Source organism: Bombina bombina, chromosome 9 (assembly GCF_027579735.1).
Source record: "Bombina bombina isolate aBomBom1 chromosome 9, aBomBom1.pri, whole genome shotgun sequence".
NCBI lineage: Eukaryota > Metazoa > Chordata > Amphibia > Anura > Bombinatoridae > Bombina > Bombina bombina.
The window spans coordinates 8,115,022-8,137,333 of NC_069507.1; the positions used below are offsets into that span (position 1 = coordinate 8,115,022).

General features: G+C 41.6%; 1 protein-coding gene across 1 annotated transcript in view; it reads left to right on the forward strand.

The window, feature by feature from the left end:
- Positions 1-22,312, forward strand: part of DDX21 (DExD-box helicase 21) — a 102,767-nt gene that overhangs the window by 47,700 nt on the left and 32,755 nt on the right. Inside the window, exons 9-10 of the mRNA XM_053691860.1 lie at positions 19,315-19,460; positions 19,543-19,695. Of these exons, the coding sequence (XP_053547835.1) occupies positions 19,315-19,460; positions 19,543-19,695 (299 nt within the window). The remainder of the gene's footprint in view (positions 1-19,314; positions 19,461-19,542; positions 19,696-22,312) is intronic.

Here is a 22,312-nt window from a genome sequence, read left to right on the forward strand (position 1 = left end):
CATGTAATTAGCAAGAGTCCATGAGCTAGTGACGTATGGGATATACATTCCTACCAGGAGGGGCAAAGTTTCCCAAACCTCAAAATGCCTATAAATACACCCCTCACCACACCCACAAATCCGTTTTACAAACTTTGCCTCCTATGGAGGTGGTGAAGTAAGTTTGTGCTAGATTCTACGTTGATATGCGCTCCGCAGCAGGTTGGAGCCCGGTTTTCCTCTCAGCGTGCAGTGAATGTCAGAGGGATGTGAGGAGAGTATTGCCTATTTGAATTCAATGATCTCCTTCTATGGGGTCTATTTCATAGGTTCTCTGTTATCGGTCGTAGAGATTCATCTCTTACCTCCCTTTTCAGATCGACAATATACTCTTATATATACCATTACCTCTACTGATTCTCGTTTCAGTACTGGTTTGGCTTTCTACTACATGTAGATGAGTGTCCTGGGGTAAGTAAGTCTTATTTTCTGTGACACTCTAAGCTATGGTTGGGCACTTTTATATAAAGTTCTAAATATATGTATTCAAACATTTATTTGCCTTGACTCAGGATGTTCAACGTTCCTTATTTCAGACAGTCAGTTTCATATTTGGGATAATGCATATGAATAAATCAATTTTTTTCTTACCTTAAAATTTGACTTTTTTTTCCTGTGGGCTGTTAGGCTCGCGGTGGCTGAAAATGCTTCATTTTATTGCGTCATTCTTGGCGCGGACTTTTTTGGCGCAAATTTTTTTTTCTGTTTCCGGCGTCATACGTGTCGCCGGAAGTTGCTTCATTTTTGACTTTTTTTGCGCCAAAAGAGTCGGCGTTCCGGATGTGGCGTCATTTTTGGCGCCAAAAGCATTTAGGCGCCAAATAATGTGGGCGTCTTTTTTGGCGCTAAAAAATATGGGCGTCACTTTTGTCTCCACATTATTTAAGTCTCATTATTTATTGCTTCTGTTTGCTAGAAGCTTGTTCACTGGCATTTTTTCCCATTCCTGAAACTGTCATTTAAGGAATTTGATCAATTTTGCTTTATATGTTGTTTTTTCTATTACATATTGCAAGATGTCCCAGATTGACACTGAGTCAGAAGATACTTATGGAAAAACGCTGCCTGGTGCTGGATCTACCAAAGTTAAGTGTATCTGTTGTAAACTTGTGGTATCTGTTCCTCCAGCTGTTGTTTGTAATGAATGTCATGACAAACTTGTTAATGCAGATAATATTTCCTTTAGTAATGTTACATTACCTGTTGCGGTTCCGTCAACATCTAATACTCAGAGTGTTCCTGATAACATAAGAGATTTTGTTTCTAAATCCATTAAGAAGGCTATGTCTGTTATTCCCCCTTCTAGTAAACGTAAAAGGTCTTTTAAAACTTCTCATTTTTCAGATGAATTTTTAAATGAACATCATCATTCTGATAGTGGTTCCTCTGGTTCAGAGGTTGATGCTGATAAATCTTCATATTTATTCAAAATGGAATTTATTCGTTCTTTACTTAAAGAGGTCTTAATTGCATTAGAAATAGAGGATTCTGGTCCTCTTGATACAAAATCGAAACGTTTAAATAAGGTTTTTAAATCTCCTGTAGTTATTCCAGAAGTTTTTCCTGTCCCTGATGCTATTTCTGAAGTTATCTCCAGGGAATGGAATCATTTGGGTAATTAATTTACTCCTTCTAAACGTTTTAAGCAATTATATCCTGTGCCATCTGACAGATTAGAATTTTGGGACAAAATCCCTAAGGTTGATGGGGCTGTCTCTACTCTTGCTAAACGTACTACTATTCCTACGGCAGATAGTACTTTAAGGATCCTTTAGATAGGAAGATTGAATCCTTTCTAAGAAAAGCTTACTTATGTTCGGGTAATCTTCTTAGACCTGCTATATCTTTAGCGGATGTTGCTGCAGCTTCAACTTTTTGGTTAGAAGCTTTAGCGCAACAAGTAACAGATCATAATTCTCATAGCATTGTTTAATCTTCTTCAACATGCTAATAATTTTATTTGTGATGCCATCTTTGATATCATTAGAGTTGATGTCAGGTATATGTCTCTAGCTATTTTAGCTAGAAGAGCTTTATGGCTTAAAACTTGGAATGCTGATATGTCTTCTAAGTCAACTTTGCTTTCCCTTTCTTTCCAGGGTAATAAATTATTTGGTTCTCAGTTGGATTCTATTATCTCAACTGTTACTGGAGGGAAAGGAACTTTTTTACCACAGGATAAAAAATCTAAAGGTAAATTTAGGTCTAATAATCGTTTTCGTTCCTTTCGTCACAATAAGGAACAAAAGCCTGATCCTTCACCCACAGGAGCGGTGTCAGTTTGGAAACCATCTCCAGTCTGGAATAAATCCAAGCCTTTTAGAAAACCAAAGCCAGCTCCCAAGTCCACATGAAGGTGCGGCCCTCATTCCAGCCCAGCTGGTAGGGGGCAGATTACGATTTTTCAAAGAAATTTGGTTCAATTCAATTCACAATCTTTGGATTCAAAACATTGTTTCAGAAGGGTACAGAATTGGCTTCAAAATAAGGCCTCCTGCAAAGAGATTTTTTCTTTCCCGTGTCCCAGTAAATCCAGCGAAGGCTCAAGCATTTCTGAAATGTGTTTCAGATCTAGAGTTGGCTGGAGTAATTATGCCAGTTCCAGTTCTGGAACAGGGGCTGGGGTTTTATTCAAATCTCTTCATTGTACCAAAGAAGGAGAATTCCTTCAGACCAGTTCTGGATCTAATAATATTGAATCGTTATGTAAGGATACCAACATTCAAAATGGTAACTATAAGGACTATCCTGCCTTTTGTTCAGCAAGGGCATTATATGTCCACAATAGATTTACAGGATGCATATCTGCATATTCCGATTCATCCAGATCACTATCAGGTTCTGAGATTCTCTTTCCTAGACAAGCATTACCAGTTTGTGGCTCTGCCGTTTTGGCCTAGCAACAGCTCCAAGAATTTTTACAAAGGTTCTCGGTGCCCTTCTGTCTGTAATCAGAGAACAGGGTATTGTGGTATTTCCTTATTTGGACGATATCTTGGTACTTGCTCAGTCTTCACATTTAGCAGAATCTCATACGAATCGACTTGTGTTGTTTCTTCAAGATCATGGTTGGAGGATCAATTTACCGAAAAGTTAATTGATTCCTCAGACAAGGGTAACCTTTTTAGGTTTCCAGATAGATTCAGCGTCCATGACTCTGTCTCTGACAGACAAGAGACGTCTAAAATTGATCTCAGCTTGTCGAAACCTTCAATCACAATCATTCCCTTCGGTAGCCTTATGCATGGAAATTCTAGGTCTTATGACTGCTGCATCGGACGCGATCCCCTTTGCTCGTTTTCACATGCGACCTCTTCAGCTCTGTATGCTGAACCAGTGGTGCAGGAATTACACAAAGATATCTCAATTAATATCTTTAAAACCGATTGTACGACACTCTCTGACGTGGTGGACAGATCACCATCGTTTAGTTCAGGGGGCTTCTTTTGTTCTTCCGACCTGGACTGTAATTTCAACAGATACAAGTCTTACAGGTTGGGGAGCTGTTTGGGGGTCTCTGACAGCACAAGGGGTTTGGGAATCTCAGGAGGTGAGATTACCAATCAATATTTTGGAACTCTGTGCAATTTTCAGAGCTCTTCAGTCATGGCCTCTTCTAAAGAGAGAATCGTTCATTTGTTTTCAGACAGACAATGTCACAACTGTGGCATACATCAATCATCAAGGAGGGACTCACAGTCCTCTGGCTATGAAAGAAGTATCTCGAATACTGGTATGGGCGGAGTCCAGCTCCTGTCTAGTTTCTGCGGTTCATATCCCAGGTATAGACAATTGGGAAGCGGATTATCTCAGTCGCCAAACGTTACATCCGGGCGAATGGTCTCTTCACCCAGAGGTATTTCTTCAGATTGTTCAAATGTGGGGACTTCCAGAAATAGATCTGATGGCCTCTCATCTAAACAAGAAACTTCCCAGGTATCTGTCCAGATCCAGGGATCCTCAAGCGGAAGCAGTGGATGCATCATCCTGCCTATATCTTTCCGCCTCTAGTTCTTCTTCCAAGAGTAATCTCCAAGATTCTGAAGGAATGCTTGTTTGTTCTGCTGGTGGCTCCAGCATGGCCTCACAGGTTTTGGTATGCGGATCTTGTCCGGATGGCCTCTTGCCAACCGTGGACTCTTCCGTTAAGACCAGACCTTCTGTCGCAAGGTCCTTTTTTCCATCAGGATCTCAAATCCTTAAATTTAAAGGTATGGAGATTGAACGCTTGATTCTTAGTCAGAGGTTTCTCTGACTCTGTGATTAATACTATGTTACAGGCTCGTAAATCCGTATCTAGGAAGATATATTATAGAGTCTGGAAGACTTACATTTCTTGGTGTCTTTCTCATCATTTTTCCTGGCATTCTTTTAGAATTCCGAGAATTTTACAGTTTCTTCAGGATGGTTTGGATAAAGGTTTGTCTGCAAGTTCCTTGAAAGGACAAATCTCTGCTCTTTCTGTTCTTTTTCACAGAAAGATTGCTAATCTTCCTGATATTCATTGTTTTGTACAAGCTTTGGTTCGTATAAAACCTGTTATTAAGTCAATTTCTCCTCCTTGGAGTTTGAATTTGGTTCTGGGGGCTCTTCAAGCTCCTCCGTTTGAACCTATGCATTCATTGGACATTAAATTACTTTCTTGGAAAGTTTTGTTTCTTTTGGCCATCTCTTCTGCTAGAAGAGTTTCTGAATTATCTGCTCTTTCTTGTGAGTCTCCTTTTCTGATTTTTCATCAGGATAAGGCGTTGTTGCGAACTTCTTTAAAATTTTTACCTAAGGTTGTGAATTCTAACAACATTAGTAGAGAAATTGTGGTTCCTTCATTATGTCCTAATCCTAAGAATTCTAAGGAGAGATCATTGCATTCTTTGGATGTAGTTAGAGCTTTGAAATATTATGTTGAAGCTACTAAGACTTTCCGAAAGACTTCTAGTCTATTTGTTATCTTTTCCGGTTCTAGGAAAGGTCAGAAGGCCTCTGCCATTTCTTTGGCATCTTGGTTGAAATCTTTAATTCATCATGCTTATGTGGAGTCGGGTAAATCCCCGCCTCAGAGGATTACAGCTCATTCTACTAGGTCAGTTTCTACTTCCTGGGCGTTTAGGAATGAAGCTTCGGTTGATCAGATTTGCAAAGCAGCAACTTGGTCTTCTTTGCATACTTTTACTAAATTCTATCATTTTGATGTGTTTTCTTCTTCTGAAGCAGTTTTTGGTAGAAAAGTACTTCAGGCAGCTGTTTCAGTTTGATTCTTCTGCTTACAATTTCAGTTTTTTTTCATTATAAGATTTAAACTTTATTTTGGGTGTGGATTATTTTCAGCGGAATTGGCTGTCTTTATTTTATCCCTCCCTCTCTAGTGACTCTTGCGTGGAAGATCCACATCTTGGGTAGTCATTATCCCATACGTCACTAGCTCATGGACTCTTGCTAATTACATGAAAGAAAACATAATTTATGTAAGAACTTACCTGATAAATTAATTTCTTTCATATTAGCAAGAGTCCATGAGGCCCACCCTTTTTGCGGTGGTTATGATTTTTTTTGTATTAAGCACAATTATTCCAATTCCTTATTTTTTATGCTTTCGCACTTTTTTCTTATCACCCCACTTCTTGGCTATGCGTTAAACTGATTTGTGGGTGTGGTGAGGGGTGTATTTATAGGCATTTTGAGGTTTGGGAAACTTTGCCCCTCCTGGTAGGAATGTATATCCCATACGTCACTAGCTCATGGACTCTTGCTAATATGAAAGAAATGAATTTATCAGGTAAGTTCTTACATAAATTATGTTTTTTTCCACAGGGCTATGTGAGGAAGAGGACCTCTCAAACCTAGTGAGCTGCCCTGCTGTCTAGCAGAATTACAAGGTGAGTGCTGACTTTTTATTTTGGGTCTGGGAAAAGATAAAAGATCTCAGGAAGTGGAGCACTTTATTTTCCTTGGACATAGAGCCTCCTACAGATAAAAGGAGGGGCATTATCTACAGCACTTTTTTAGGCAGGCACTGGGGCTGAGGAGAGACTGTAGATGTGGTGGTTTTTAACTGCTCAGTGTGAGGTGGTTTCACTGATATCTTATAGCACACGGCCTAAGCAGCTGCCTAGAAAGCTGAAGCTGGTCAGACTGTTAATTATTCTCCCGGTGGTTTCACTTCAATAAAATAACAATGGCGACCGGGAGATTGCTATTGAAACGCCCACGATGGGTGGAGCTACATGTGGCGCCAATTTGGGTTGCGCACCACTTTCCTAGCACTTCCGGTTATTGAAAGGAACGGAGGGTTTTAAATCAGTGTTTACAAATAGGATCGGACATTGCTACATCTGAGTTCCGGATTTTTTTACTGAGATTTTAACCAGTGTCAGAAGGGCTAGCAGGCACCTCAGCAAAGTTAAGCTGAGATGTAGAGGGGTTCTGCAGTATTTGTACCTATTTAGCCATTTCTTAACACATAAATAGTTACATTTTAAAATTTAAAGAGACGGTAACGTTTTTTTCTGCTTTAATTTCTTTTTTAAGACACGATGAGTCCACGGATCATCTTAATTACTAATGGGATATTCACCTCCTGGTCAGCAGGAGGCGGCAAAGAGCACAACAGCAGAGCTGTTAAATAGCTCCTCCCTTCCCTCCCACTCCAGTCATTCTCTTTGCCTACGTTAGTGATAGGAAGAGGTAACGTGAGGTGTTAGATTAGATTCTTCAATCAAGAGTTTATTATTTTTAAAGTAATACAAGATTGTGCTGCTTTGTTCTAGGGTTTAGCTGTAGTCCATATCAGTCTCTTCAGTAGAGCTTTGGTGGCTTTAGAGCAATGGGAACCTGTGAGACATAATTCTCACTGCGCCTCCCATATATTGTTGCTGCCCTGCCTCTGGAAAACCTGAGAGATTCTAACTCGGGACTTTCTCTTCATTCTCAGGTCCATGGGAGGGAGAGGTCCTCTTAAACCTGGAATCTGCCTTGCTGCCAGGCAGAAGATGAGGTAAGTGCTGACTTTATTTCTTGGGGAATTGGAAAGTCTCAGAAATAAAGGAGGGCACTTCATTTATTTAATACATAAGCCTCATTATTACTTTCATAGTCCCCCCCATAGGGGACATTTGGGCAGTTTTGCAGCAGGCACTGGGGCTTCAGTAGTCTCGGAGATAAAGGAGACTCTTTATTGAATTGTGCATGGGACAAGATAAAGGAGACTCTTTATTGAATTGTGCATGGGACAAGATAAAGGAGACTCTTTATTTACTTGTGCATGGGACGAGATAAAGGAGACGCTTTATTTACTTGTGCATGGGACGAGATAAAGGATGCTCTTTATTTACTTGTGCATGGGACGAGATAAAGGTGACTCTTTATTTACTTGTGCATGGGACGAGATAAAGGAGACTATTTACTTGTGCATGGGACGAGATAAAGGAGACTATTTACTTGTGCATGGGATGAGATAAAGGAGACTATTTACTTGTGCATGGGACGAGATAAAGGAGACTATTTACTTGTGCATGGGACGAGATAAAGGAGACTATTTACTTGTGCATGGGACGAGATAAAGGAGACTATTTACTTGTGCATGGGACGAGATAAAGGAGACTATTTACTTGTGCATGGGACCGAGATAAAGGAGACTATTTACTTGTGCATGGGACGAGATAAAGGAGACTCTTTATTTACTTGTGCATGGGACGAGATAAAGGAGACTATTTAATTGTGCATGGGACGAGATAAAGGAGACTATTTAATTGTGCATGGGACGAGATAAAGGAGACTCTTTATTTAATTGTGCATGGGACGAGATAAAGGAGACTATTTAATTGTGCATGGGACGAGATAAAGGAGACTCTTTATTTAATTGTGCATGGGATGAGATAAAGGAGACTATTTACTTGTGCCTGGGACGAGATAAAGGAGACTAGTTACTTGTGCATGGGACGAGATAAAGGAGACTATTTACTTGTGCATGGGACGAGATAAAGGAGACTATTTACTTGTGCCTGGGACGAGATAAAGGAGACTATTTATTTCTTTGTACATGGGAGATGCCTTATTGTTATCGCATAGTCTCCCCTTAGACATAGGGGCGAGGAGTCAGTGTAGCAGCAGGCCCTGGGATTTATCGGGCAGCGTTGCAACAGTTCTCCCAGCGGGTTGGTAACTTTGGTGCCGACCGGGAGATTTTTTTCTTAGCCACGCCCACAGTGGGCGGAAAGTATTTACGCGCCATTTTCACTCCGCTTCAGAAAATGTGGTGTTACAGCGGTGTTGCATCTTTTAACTAGAGATGGAGCTTTACTCACTTCAGTGAGGTTTAGACTTTGCTCCCGGCGCCTTTACTGAGAAAACAATGGTGACCGGGAGATTACTTGGGTGACGCCCATGAGGGGCGGAGTTGGTATTAAAAAAAACAAAAAACGGCGCCAATGTTTTCTTTCCTCCCTCTTGTCAGTTATGAGTATAAGCTAGGAGTGGAGGATGGCGCCGTATAGTAATCTCTTCCTTTCTGTCACTTCCGGTTATCGGAAGACGCAAAGGATTTTCTGTCTAAAAGATTGCGCATCAGTCAGCACTATTATGTGCTCAGTTCTTTTGGTATAGTCAGGCTGTCTGACGCCTCAGTACCGTCCTTCAGAAGAAGCTGAGATATTGATAGGGTTTTGTAATTCCCTCATACATCTTCAATGTTCGACCTAGGAAAATAAAGATGTTATTTTTTTATTTTTTGTGACTTTAAAAAGCCAGTGTCACTTGCTATATGTTGAGTTTTATTAACAACTGAGTTTATGAACAGCAATGTTGACATACTGATTTACTTGCTTCTGCACACAGAAATAAGAAATTACTTTTAAATTTTAAAGACAGTCACATGCAGTGCCCTGCGGTTCCTTGCAGTTCCCATCTGAAACTGCTGCACAAGACATTGCTTCTTTAATGTCATGGCGATGTCTATAAGCAGCTATATTGGCATGCTAATTTAGCTTGCTTCTGCCCACTGAAATAAGTTACTTTTACAGTTTAAAGATACAGTTACGTGTTTTTATGTGTCAATTTTTAATACCTTTTTAATACCTTTTTTCTGAAATTACTCCTTCAAAGGCGTTTGCTGTTTAGGAGTCTGTGGAAGCTCACATGCAGTGCCCTTCGCTTCCTCTCACACTCCACCTGTAGTTGCTCTGCATTTCATGCATTATATGTTTTTACCACGTGGTAGACAACATTTCTAGAGGAATTATTTTCAATCATTTAGGGTGATTGATTCAGTAGTGGCTATTACGAATGGTGTAATCTATTCTAGTGCATCCAGTAAGTGATAAGGAATGGAAGAAACCGCATTCCCTATATTTAATATACAGGGAGTTCAGAATTATTAGGCAAATTAGTATTTTGACCACATCATCCTCTTTATGCATGTTGTCTTACTCCAAGCTGTATAGGCTCGAAAGCCTACTACCAATTAAGCATATTAGGTGATGTGCATCTCTGTAATGAGAAGGGGTGTGGTCTAATGACATCAACACCCTATATCAGGTGTGCATAATTATTAGGCAACTTCCTTTCCTTTGGCAAAATGAGTCAAAAGAAGGACTTGACAGGCTCGGAAAAGTCAAAAATAGTGAGATATCTTGCAGAGGGATGCAGCACTCTTAAAATTGCAAAGCTTCTGAAGCGTGATCATCGAACAATCAAGCGTTTCATTCAAAATAGTCAACAGGGTCGCAAGAAGCGTGTGGAAAAACCAAGGCGCAAAATAACTGCCCATGAACTGAGAAAAGTCAAGCGTGCAGCTGCCAAGATGCCACTTGCCACCAGTTTGGCCATATTTCAGAGCTGCAACATCACTGGAGTGCCCAAAAGCACAAGGTGTGCAATACTCAGACATGGCCAAGGTAAGAAAGGCTGAAAGACGACCACCACTGAACAAGACACACAAGCTGAAACGTCAAGACTGGGCCAAGAAATATCTCAAGACTGATTTTTCTAAGGTTTTATGGACTGATGAAATGAGAGTGAGTCTTGATTGGCCAGATGGATGGGCCCGTGGCTGGATTGGTAAAGGGCAGAGAGCTCCAGTCCGACTCAGACGCCAGCAAGGTGGAGGTGGAGTACTGGTTTGGGCTGGTATCATCAAAGATGAGCTTGTGGGGCCTTTTCAGGTTGAGGATGGAGTCAAGCTCAACTCCCAGTCCTACTGCCAGTTTCTGGAAGACACCTTCAAGCAGTGGTACAGGAAGAAGTCTGCATCCTTCAAGAAAAACATGATTTTCATGCAGGACAATGCTCCATCACACGCGTCCAAGTACTCCACAGCGTGGCTGGCAAGAAAGGGTATAAAAGAAGAAAATCTAATGACATGGCCTCCTTGTTCACCTGATCTGAACCCCATTGAGAACCTGTGGTCCATCATCAAATGTGAGATTTACAAGGAGGGAAAACAGTACACCTCTCTGAACAGTGTCTGGGAGGCTGTGGTTGCTGCTGCACGCAATGTTGATGGTGAACAGATCAAAACACTGACAGAATCCATGGATGGCAGGCTTTTGAGTGTCCTTGCAAAGAAAGGTGGCTATATTGGTCACTGATTTGTTTTTGTTTTGTTTTTGAATGTCAGAAATGTATATTTGTGAATGTTGAGATGTTATATTGGTTTCACTGGTAAAAATAAATAATTTAAATGGGTATATATTTGTTTTTTGTTAAGTTGCCTAATAATTATGCACAGTAATAGTAACCTGCACACACAGATATCCCCCTAAAATAGCTATAACTAAAAACAAACTAAAAACTACTTCCAAAACTATTCAGCTTTGATATTAATGAGTTTTTTGGGTTCATTGAGAACATGGTTGTTGTTCAATAATGAAATCCTCAAAAATACAACTTGCCTAATAATTCTGCACTCCCTGTAATGTTTCCCATAGCCACTTCAGGATGGAGTAGTTTCCAGCTTAGCTAAGAGAACTACTATACCCTTAGAGGTCCTAGGGACAAAAAATTAGAAAAGGGATGTACACAAGGGTTTCCAAGGCAACCTGCTCTGTACTTTGCTACCATCACTAGTGAGACGGCATATTGGTTTGATGCGTTGTTTAATGCTACTAAGTCATAAACTCCCCTGGATAAAAGCTTAGGATATAAGCTTTTAAATTGGCTAATTCCTTTGTTTCAAATTCTTCCCTTCGTTATCAAACTGGGAGCATAGATTTCAGGTTTCTCTGTTTCAGCTCACATAGCCTTATGGTTAGAACCTTGTTCTACGGATGTATGCTCTAAGTCTAAGCTTTTAGCGATCCCTTACAAGGGGAAGAAGTTGTTGGAACCTGGCTTGACGGAAATAATCTCCTTTGAAATTTTAAATTTAAAAAGAAAAGAAAAAAAAGATCCAAATAGCCTGCTGTTGAATCAAAGACAGCATGACGGACATGCCCCCGATCCGGGATCGGATCTTGTAGGGGGCAGACTTTCAGTCTTCGCTCAGGCTTGGGATCGAGATGTTCAGAATCCCTGGGCAATAGAAAATAGTGCTCCAGGGATTCAAATTAGAGTTCAAGAGTTTTCCTTCCAGAGGCAGGTTTCTGCTTTCAAGATTATCTGCAGATCAAACAAGAGGAGAGGCGTTCTTACACTGCGTAGGAGACCTCTCAGACCTGGGAGTGATAGTTCCAGTTCCAATACAGGTACAGGGTCTGTTTTTTTTTTTTTATACCAATCAGTTTGTGGTTCCCAAAAAAGAGGGAACCTTCATACCACTTTTTAGATTTCAAGAGTCTAAACAGATTTTCTTAGTGTACCGTCCTTCAAGATGGCAACTATTCGTTCCATTCTTCCCTTGATCCAAGAGGGTCAATTGATGACAAAAGTGGATTTAAAGGACGCGTACCTTCATGTGCCATTCACAAGTTGGACAAACGCTTCCAGTTCGTGGCTCTTCTTTTCGGTCTTGCCACAGCTCTGAAAGCGCTGTTGGCGGTGCTTTGGTTACGGGGCATTGCAGTGGCATCCTATCTGGATGACATTCTAGTCCAGGCGCCACACACGGACTTGGTGTTATCCTTCCCGTGGTCTTATGGGTGGAAGGTAAATTAGGAGAAGAGTTCCTTAGTCCCATGACAAGGGTAACTTTCTTGGAAACCATAATAGATTCCGTATCAATGGCGAATGACGGAATGTTAGGAAATCAGAGATTATCGATACTTGTAGTCATTCAGTCCACTTCTCGGCCTTCAGTGGCTCAGTGGGTAATCGGGCTGATGGTGACAGCAATGGACATTGCTCGGTTCCATCTCAGATCTCTGCAGTTAAGCATGCTCAGGCAATGGATCATACAGATTTGTCTCCTCGAATACTACTGGAGCAGGAGACAAGGGATTCTCTTCAGTGGTGGTTGTCTCTGGATCATCTCTCCCAGGGAACCTGCTTTCGCAGACCATCTTGGGTGTTTGTGACAACAGACACTAGCCTTCTAGGGTGGGGAGCAGTCTGGGGCTCCCTAAGGGCTCAGGGGGTTTGGACTCAGCCAGAGTCTTTTCTTTCTATAAACATTCTGGAGCTGAGAGCGATCTACCATGTTCTTCTGGCATGGCTTCAGCCTTGGTCCAGTTTATCAGGTTCCAGTTGATTAAAATGATGTCAGTGGCTTACATCAATCATCGGGGAGAAACGAGGAGTTCCTTTTCAATGACAGAGGTAAATAATTCAGTGGGCGGAGGCCCATTCTTGCTGCCTGTTGGTGAGCTACATCCCAGGGGTGGAACATTTGGGCGGATTTCCTGCGCAGGCAGTCCTTTCATCCACGAGAGTGGAAATTCCATCCGGAAGTGTTCTCCAGCTTTTTCCTCCGTTTTGCTTTTCTTCCTCGGACGATTGCTCGAATCAAGCAGGAGAGGGTTTCGGTGATCCTCATAGCACCGACTTCGCCTTGTAGGATTTGGTATGCAGATCTGGTGGACATGTCATCTCTGCCACCTTGGAGACTTCTGTTGAGGAAGGACCTTCTAATTCAAGGGCCCCTCCTTCACACAAATCTGGTTTAACTGAAACTGACTGCTTGGAGATTGAACACTTATTATCCAAGCAGGGTTTTTCTGACTCTGACATTGGGACCATGATTCAGGCTCGAAAGCCTGTTATTAGTCAAGTTTATCATAAGATATGGCGTAAATATCTCTATTGGTGTGAATCCATGGACTACTCATGGAGTAGATAGGATTCATAGAATTTTGTCTTTTTTCCAAGGTTTATCGTCAAGTTCCCTAACGGGTAAAAACTCTCTTTCTCTATTTTGTTACTCAAACGTCTGGTAGATTTCCCAGATGTACAATCATTTTGTCAGGCCTTGGTCAGGATCAGGCCGGTGTTCATCACAGTTACTCCTCTATGGAGTCTGAATTTAGTTTTCAGAGCTTCAAGGGGCCCCGTTTGAGCCTATTCTTTCCTTTAGATATTGAGTTATCTTGGAAATTTTTATTTCTTGATATTTCTTCTGCTCGTAGAGTGTCAGAGCTCTCTGCATTTCAGTATGAGTCTCCTTATCTTATTTCCATTCAGATAAGGTAGTTTTACGTACTAACTTAGGATTTCTTCCTAAGGTTGTTTCTGACCGGAACATTAATCAGGAGATTGTTGTGCCTTCTTTGTGTCCTAATCCTTCTAAGAAGGAAAGACTTTTGCACAATTTGGACGTGGTCCGTACTTTAAAGTTTTACCTGCAGGTGACTGAGGACTTTCGTCAGCCTTCTTCTTTGTTTGTGGTTTTCTCAGGAAAACGCAAGGGACAGGAAGCTACGGCTGCTACTTTCTTTTTGTCTGAAGAGCATCATACGTTTTGCATATGAGACTGCTGGATAGCAGCCTCCTGAGAGAGTTATGGCTCCTTTCACAAGGGCTGTTGCTTCCTCATGGGCATTCAAAAATGAAGCTTCTGTGGAACCGATTTGCAAGGCTGCAACTTGGTCCTCTCTTCACACTTTTTCAAAGTTTTACAAATTTGACATTTTTGCCTCGGCTAAGACTGTTTTGGGGAGAAAAGTTCTTCAAGCAGTGGTGCCTTCCGTTTAGGTTCCCTGTCTTGTCCCTCCGGTATCATCTGTGTACTCTAGCTTGGGTATTGAATCCCATTAGTAATTAAGATGATCCGTGGACTCATCGTGTCTTAAAAAAAGAAAATTTATGCTTACCTGATAAATGTATTTCTTTTTTGACACGATGAGTCCACGGCCCACCCTGTTCTTATAGACAGGTTAAGGGTTATTGTAAACTTCAGACACCCCTGCACCTTGGCTTTTCCGTTCTCTTCCTAACTTCGGTCGAATGACTGGAGTGGGAGGGAAGGGAGGAGCTATTTAACAGCTCTGCTGTGGTGCTCTTTGCCTCCTCCTGCTGACCAGGAGGTGAATATCCCATTAGTAATTAAGATGATCCGTGGACTCATCGTGTCAAAAGAAATACATTTTTCAGGTAAGCATAAATTTTCTTTTTTATTAAAAAATTTAACTTCTTTGTTTAATCATCCATATGCGAGTCAGAATGGACCATGAGGCCCTGCCAAGTGTCACCTTATGTTTTTTGATACAAATGTGGAACCACCAATCCCTTTTTCTGTTCCTTATGTTGTGAGAGAACTTTAAATATAAGGATAAAAAAAGAATTCTGAGCCAACTCCTGCTAAGGTGGATGCTGTTTAGGAGTCGATTGACAGTGCTCAATATATGCCGCAAATTTCTCAAGTGTCCAAAAAATTTATAGCGCACACATGCAGTGCCCTGCACTTCCTCTCAAACTCCACCTGGAGTTACTTTGCAAGACATCGCTTCTCTAATGTCATCGGCGGTATCTGATGCATTGTCTGCTTTTCCCATGCTGCAGGGAAAGCGCTCAAGGAAATGTATTTAATCTGTGAATAACGTTGCTGATACAGTAGTAGCATGTCCTATTTTTTTTTTTTTAATAAAGTTTCCTATAGCAGACTCTATCAAGGAGTCTTGGCAGACGGTACCCAGGGAATGTATCAGGGTTTACAATGGCAACCTGCGGTTTGTATTGCTACTGTCACCGGTGCGGCGGCGTACTGGTTTGATGTGTTGTCGGATTTTATTCGGACTGACACTCCTCTTGAAGAAATCCAGGATAGGATAAAGGCCTTTAAGTTAGCCAACTCCTTTATTACAGATGCTTCCCTTCAGGTTATTAAGCTGGGAGCTAAGATTTCAGGCTTTGCCATATTGGCCCGCAGAGCGTTATGGTTAAAATATTGGTCTGCGGATGCCTCATCTAAGTCTAAACTTTTGGCGATTCCTTACAATGGAAAGACCTTGTTTGACCTGGTTTGATGGAGATACTTCTGATATTACGGGAGGTAAGGGACATTCCCTCCCTCAGGATAAGAGAAATAAACAAAAAGGACGTTTCGAAATTTCAAGGGAAATCCTTCTACTCCTTCCAAGCAGGAGCAGTCTAAGCCTTCCTGGAGACCCAGTCAGTCTTGGAATAGGGGAAAGCAATCCAAGATGCCTGCTGTTGAACAAAGACAGCATGAAGGGCCTGCCCATGATCCGGGACCGGATCTTGTGGGGGACAGGCTTTCCTTTGTCGCTCAGGCTTGGGTTCGAGATGTTCAAAATCCCTGGGCGGTGGACAGTGTGTCCCAGGGATACAAACTAGTGTTCAAGACTTTTTCTCCCAGGGGCAGGTTTCTGCTTTCAAGATTATCTGCAGAAAAAGAGGCGTTCTTACACTGTGTATAGAACCACTCCGACATGGGAGTGATAGTTCTGTTCCAATGCAGGAACGAAGTCTGGGATTCTATTCCAATCTGTTCGTGGTTCCCAAAAAGGAGGGAACCTTCAGACCAATTTTAGATCTCAAGAGTCTAAACAAGTTTCTCAGAGTGCTGTCCTTCAAGATGGAATCTATTTGTTCCATTGTTCTTTTGGTCCAAGAGGGTCTGTTTATGACCACGGTGGATTTAAAGGACGCTTATTTGCATGTTCCCATCTACAGGGACCATCTCAAGTTCTAAGGTTTGCTTTTCTAGACAAACACTTCCAGTTTGTGGTTCTTCCATTTGGCCTTGCCACAGCTCCCAGAATTTTCTCAAGGGTTTTAGGATCCCTGCTGGGGGTGCTCCGATTGCGGGACATTGCAGTGGCACCTTATCTGGACGAATTTCTGGTTCAGGCGCCTTACTTTCAATAAGCAAGATCACTCACAGTGGTTATCTTTCCTGCGGTCTCACGGATGGAAGGAATATTTGGAATAGTTTCCTTGTAGAACTATATTAGTTTCCTCATCAATGAAGTCTGACATTAGTCAGGAAATCAAAGATTTTCTATTCTTGCCTAGCACTTCAGTCCTCTCTTTGGCCATCAGTGGCCCTGTGCATGGAGGTAATTGGGCTGATGGTAGTGGCATTGGACATCATCCCGTTCGCCCGTTTCCACCTCGGCAGTTAAGCATACTCAGGTAGTGGAACGGAGAGTATGCAGATTTGTCTCTGCGGTTACAGCTGGAGCAGGAGACAAGGGATTTTCTACTTTGGTGGTTGTCTCAGGATCTTCTCTCCCAGGGCACCTGCTTTCGCAGTTCTTCCTGGGTGATTGTGACAACAGATGCCAGCCTTTTGGGCTGGGGAGCAATGGACTTGGAGTCTGTTCTACCCATAAACAATCTGGAATTAAGAGCAATCTTCAATCCCCTTCTGGCCTGGCATCAGTTAGCTTCGGTCTGGTTCATCAGGTTGCAGTCGGGCAAAATAACCTCAATGGCTTACATCAACGTCAGGGAGGAACTCAGAGATCCTTGGCCATGACAGAGGTAGCCAAAGATCATTCAGTGGGCCTAGACCCACAATTGCTGTCTGTCAGCGATCCACATTCCAGAAGTGGACATCTGGGACGTGGACTTCTTAAGCAGGCAGACCTTTCACCCGGGGCAGTGGGAACTCCATCCGGAAGTGTTTTTCCAGCCTGATTCTCAAATGGTGTCAGTTGGAATTGGATCTCATGGCTTCTCGACAGAATGCCAAGCTTCCGAGGTACGGGTCGAGGTCAAGGAACCCTCAGGCTGTACTGATAGACACTCTGGTGGTACCTTGGTTTTTTTAGTCTCGCCTACTTATTTCCTCTGTTTGCTTCTCTTCCTCGAGTTATGGCTCGAATTAAGCAGGAGAGGGCGTCGGTGGTCCTCTTTACACCGGCGTGGCCTCGCAGGATTTAGTATGCAGTCCTGGTGGACATGTTGCCTCTTCCACCTTGGAGACTTCCGTTGAGGAAGGACCTTCTATTTCAAGGACCCTTCTTTCATCCAAGTCTAGTTTCTCTGAAGCTGACTACCTGAAGATGAACGCTTTATTTTATCCAAGTGTGGATTTTCGGAATCGGTCATTGAGACCATAATTCAGGCTCGTAATCCTGTGACTAGGAAAATTTACCATAAGATATGGCATAAATATTTTATACTGGTGTGAATCCAAAGGCTACTCTTCGAGTAGAGTTCCGATTCCTATAATGTCCTTTCTCCAAGAAGGTTTGGAGAAGGGATTATCGGCAAGGTACCCTAAAGGGTCAAATAGCTGCCTTGTCTATTGTGTTACATAAACGTCTGGTGGATTTCCTAGACATACAATCGTTTGGTCAGGATCAGGCCTGTGTTCAAATCAGTTACTTCTCCTTGGAGTCTTAATTTAGTTATTAAGGTTCTTCAAGGGGCTCAGTTTGAGCCGCTGCATTCCTTAGATTTCAAGTTTTCTTGGAAAGTTTTGTTTCTTGTTGCTATTTCCTCTGCTCGTGGAGTCCGTGCTCTCGGCTTTACAGTATGAGCCTCCTTACCTTCATGTTCATTGGATAAGGTGGGTTTTTACGTACTAAATTAGGGTTTCTCCCTAAAGTAGTTTAGGAACGGAACATTAAGAGATTGTTGTTCCTTCCTTCCTTGTGTCATAATCCTCCTTTGCAGGACGTGGTACGTGCATTATGATTCTTTGTACAGACGACTAAGGATTTTCATCAGTCTTCTGTTAAACGTTAAAGACAGAAGGCTACGGCTACTTATTTTACCTTGTTGGCATTCACAATGAAGCCTTTTATGGAACAGATTTGCAAGTCTGCAACCTGGTCCTCTCTTCACAATTTTTCAAACTTCTATACGTTTGACTCTCTTGCCTCGGCTGAGGCCTTTTTTGAGAGAAAGGTTTTTCAAGCAGAGGTGAGGTGCCTTCCGTTACCAGGTTTCTATTATCTGATGATTGTCAGGATTCCTAGAACGACCTGATAATGTATTTATCTGGCTAATAATAATATAATAAACATATCGATAACCTGACAAATTGTACAACTATCTAAACCCTTACAGAGGAAACGATCTAGGAGTGTATGAATTATACCTAGGTTAGCTATCTAATACTATAAACTATATAAGTTTACATTTTGCCCAGGGGCAAGTTACTGAACCTTATATTCTGTGATAACATTTATTCTCCTTGTCAACAGTGGCATCTAAGCACAAATCCATTATATATGTAAACCCAAGCACATGCAGAGCTATACACAAGTGTGTGTGTTTTAAGTATCCTTCCCTTATTTTTTTTAGCTTAAACGTTAAGTTATGTTTTAAAGTGATGGTAAATTTATCCTATCCAAACCTTCACAAATGAATTTACATACTATTACATGCTTCAGTTGCTACATATTTTTTTAAATATAATAGTTCATTATATATATATATATATATATATATATATATATATATATATATATATATATATAAAACAACGTACTTTATATTATACACCATCATTGACACGCTCCGCCCCATTCAATTTCCCTATTCAATATGTGTGATCTTGATTTCTGTCCCACCCGCTCTGTAATTATTCATGACGCGATGCTTACGTTCAATATGTTGTCTGTGCAAGCTCTATTGAAATCGTCCATCTAAAATGTCAGTCATTAGGACAGTAGCAGTTAGAAAAGGGAATACCTAAGTTAGAATCCAAAAGTTGTTTTTCATGAATTAAACTAATAATTTTAATTTTACATTCAATTTTATTTAGCACTCCATCTGAGTTTACCATCACTTTTAAGCGTCAAATTGTTTCCCTTCCTTATCAGTAGGGATTATCTGTCGTCATATACACAATACAATTCACATGGTGATTAGACATTATAGAGTGCTATATGTGTATTCTCCACTAGTGGGGTCTTTACCCATTTCATTCTCAAAACATTAACTAGTCTCTGGAGGCTTATTCTAAACCGACTCTCCTTTTTCTTACCATTATAGATCCGGCAGAGAACCCACAAACTCTTCTCTTCTCTGCAACATGTCCTGCTTGGATGTACAACGTTGCTAAGAAATACATGCAAAAAGTGTATGAGAAGATTGATCTTGTCGGGCACAGGAGTCAGCGGGCAGCCATTACTGTTGAGGTCAGTACACAGAGGGGACTGCATTTAGCATTGGGCAGTTTGTGGCCCTTGTGATATATATATTTGTGCTCTTGTTTTGCAGCATTTGGTCATTGAATGCACCAGGCATCAGAAGGCCTCGATCCTCGGGGACATTATTCAGGTCTACAGCGGCAGTTATGGGAGAACCATTGTGTTTTGTGACTCCAAGATAGAAGCTCATGAGTTATCAACAAACTGCGGATCTCTAAAGCAGGTGTGTACCAGCATGCTAATTAGTTCTATTTAACGACCGGTTCCTGACATTGCTATTCACCCTGTGGCATCACCGTACAGACCGTATTTACAACCATTTCATGCTGGGCACAAATCCAGTAACATGGCTATTGCTCACCAGACTGGTTTCCTCCTGTACTGCAGCTGTTAGAGAAACCAGTTGGTAAAGCTCTGAACTCTGTATCTTTACACTGGGAGCCGCCATCTTGTTGCATCCTGAGATAGGCTTCACAGATCAGTGACGCTGGTTTTTTGTCAGCGGTACTTTGCATTTTGGATTTGCTTACATAGTAGAAAACAAAAGTAACTTTTCTTTTTTATGACACGAGTCCACGGATCATCTTAATTACTAATGGGATATTCACCTCCTGGTCAGCAGGAGACGGCAAAGAGCACCACAGCAAAGCTGTTAAATAGCTCCTCTCTTCCCTCCCACCCCAGTCATTCTCTTTGCCTATGTTAGAGCAAGGAATTGGTAAAGTTAGGTGTTAGAATAGATTCTTCAATCAAGAGTTTATTATTTTTAAAGTAGTGCAAGATTGTGCTGCTTTGTTCCAGGGTGTAGCCGTAGTCCATATCAGTCTCTTCAGTAGAGCATTGGTGGCTTTAGAGCAATTGGAACTTGTGGGACATAATTCTCACTGCGCCTCCCATATACTGATGCTGCCCTTACACTGAAAACCTGAGGGATTTTACTCAGGACTTTCGTTCATTTACAGGTCCATGGGAGGGAGAGGACCTCTCAAACCTGGGAACTGCCTTGCTGCCAGGCAGAAGATGAGGTAAGTGCTAACTTTATTTCTGGGGATAAAAAACTCGGAATAAGTTTGGGCACTTTATTTTCTATATACAGACCTCATGGTAATAATGGTAGATAGATTCTCCTAGTGTACTAGGGGTTACTATGGCAGTATGTATTGTGACTCTCTTCTCCCGGTGGTTCTCATGACTAATAGTAGCCGATCGGGAGATTTGATACGGGCAACGATGCAGAGTGCAAGCTCAGTAAGAGATTCACTATTAACAGATGTCCTGTAATGCGAGCTCAGTGTGAGAGGGCTTCACTGTTAGATTAACAAGCGGGCTAAGCAACTTCCTAATCTGAGACTGCTCTGTTGGTTATTTCTCCCGGTGACTCAACTTATTAAAAGAATAATGGCGACCGGGAGATGAATATTGATATGCCCATGGGGGGCGGAGCTTGTGTGTGCGCTGTAATGCAAGGTATGAGCTCAGTGTGACGGTGCTTCACGATTAGATTAACAAAAGGCTAAGCAACTACCTATTCTAAGAGTCTGCACAGTTTATTTCTCCCAGTGGCTCAACTTAACAAAATAATAATGGCGATCGGAAGATGACTTTTGAAACGCCCACGAGGGGCGGAGCTTGTGTGGTGCCAGTTTAGTTGCGCATCCCTTTACTAGGCTTCCGGTTATGGAAGGAACAGGGTATTTTAGTCAGAGGGTGTTCAGCTTAGTAGAAGCACCTTTCTCTTAGTGTTTCCGGTTATCGGAATGACCTGTAATTTTATGTCAGTTTTTGCGCTTAAAAGACAGCGTTTTTCAGCTGAGCCAAGAATTTGAGCAGAAGGGCTGACAGACACCTCAGCTGGGTTAAGCTTAGGTGTAGAGGGGGTTTGCTGTACTTATCTACCGCTTGTTTTCTATTCAGCCATTTCTGCCAATTTAAATAAAGAAGTTACTCTCTAAGATTTAAAGAGACAGTAACAGTCAATGTTAAGTTTTTTTATTTGATTGTCATCCATATGTGAATCCCTAGAGACCCTAAAAATGTCTCCTTATGTTTTTGGAACAATGTGGCACTACCAATTCATTATGTTGTAGAGTGAACTTTACTAAAGGGATAGAGAATTTTTTCCTCAAGTGTTAAAAATAAATAAATTTGGTAGCCACACATGCAGTGCCCTGCGCTTCCTCGCAAACTCCATCTGGAGTTGCTTTGCAAAACATCGCTCCTATAAAGTCATTAGCGATATCTGTTACATTGTCTGCTTTTCCCATGCTAAGCAAGAAATACGCTTGATGAAGTGTATTTAGTTCCGAATGTTTCTTCCTGAAGACTGAAGGAGGAAGATACTTCGGTAGCATATGGAAAAAAATCTCTGACTCTGTCTGGGTTGTACCTTTTATCGAGTTACTGAAGTTGTTTCAGTTTAATCTTGAACACCTCCGTTTGCTTCCTAAGGAGGTTCTCTAACATAATTGGGGTAGTCAATCCTAATCAGTACAGTTAAACGAAACCAGTATTGTTGGTACCAGAAAGACAGGGTACCCCTTTTTCTCCATTACCTAACTTTAATGGGCGCTTCCTATGTCAGACTCTATGGAGGAGTCTTGGTGGAGTAGTACACTAAGGTTTACAATGACTACCTGCAGTGGTAGTATCTCTAGTGTGGAAACATAATGGATTAATGTGTTGTCTATCTCTAAGGTCAGACACACTCCCCTCAAGAATATCCAGGACTGGGGGGCATTGATGTTATCCATCCTGTTTTCTGCAGATACTTGCCTTCAGCGGGAGTCAAGATTTCAGGCTTACTATAATGACCTTCAATAGTGGTTTGGAAGACAGCACCT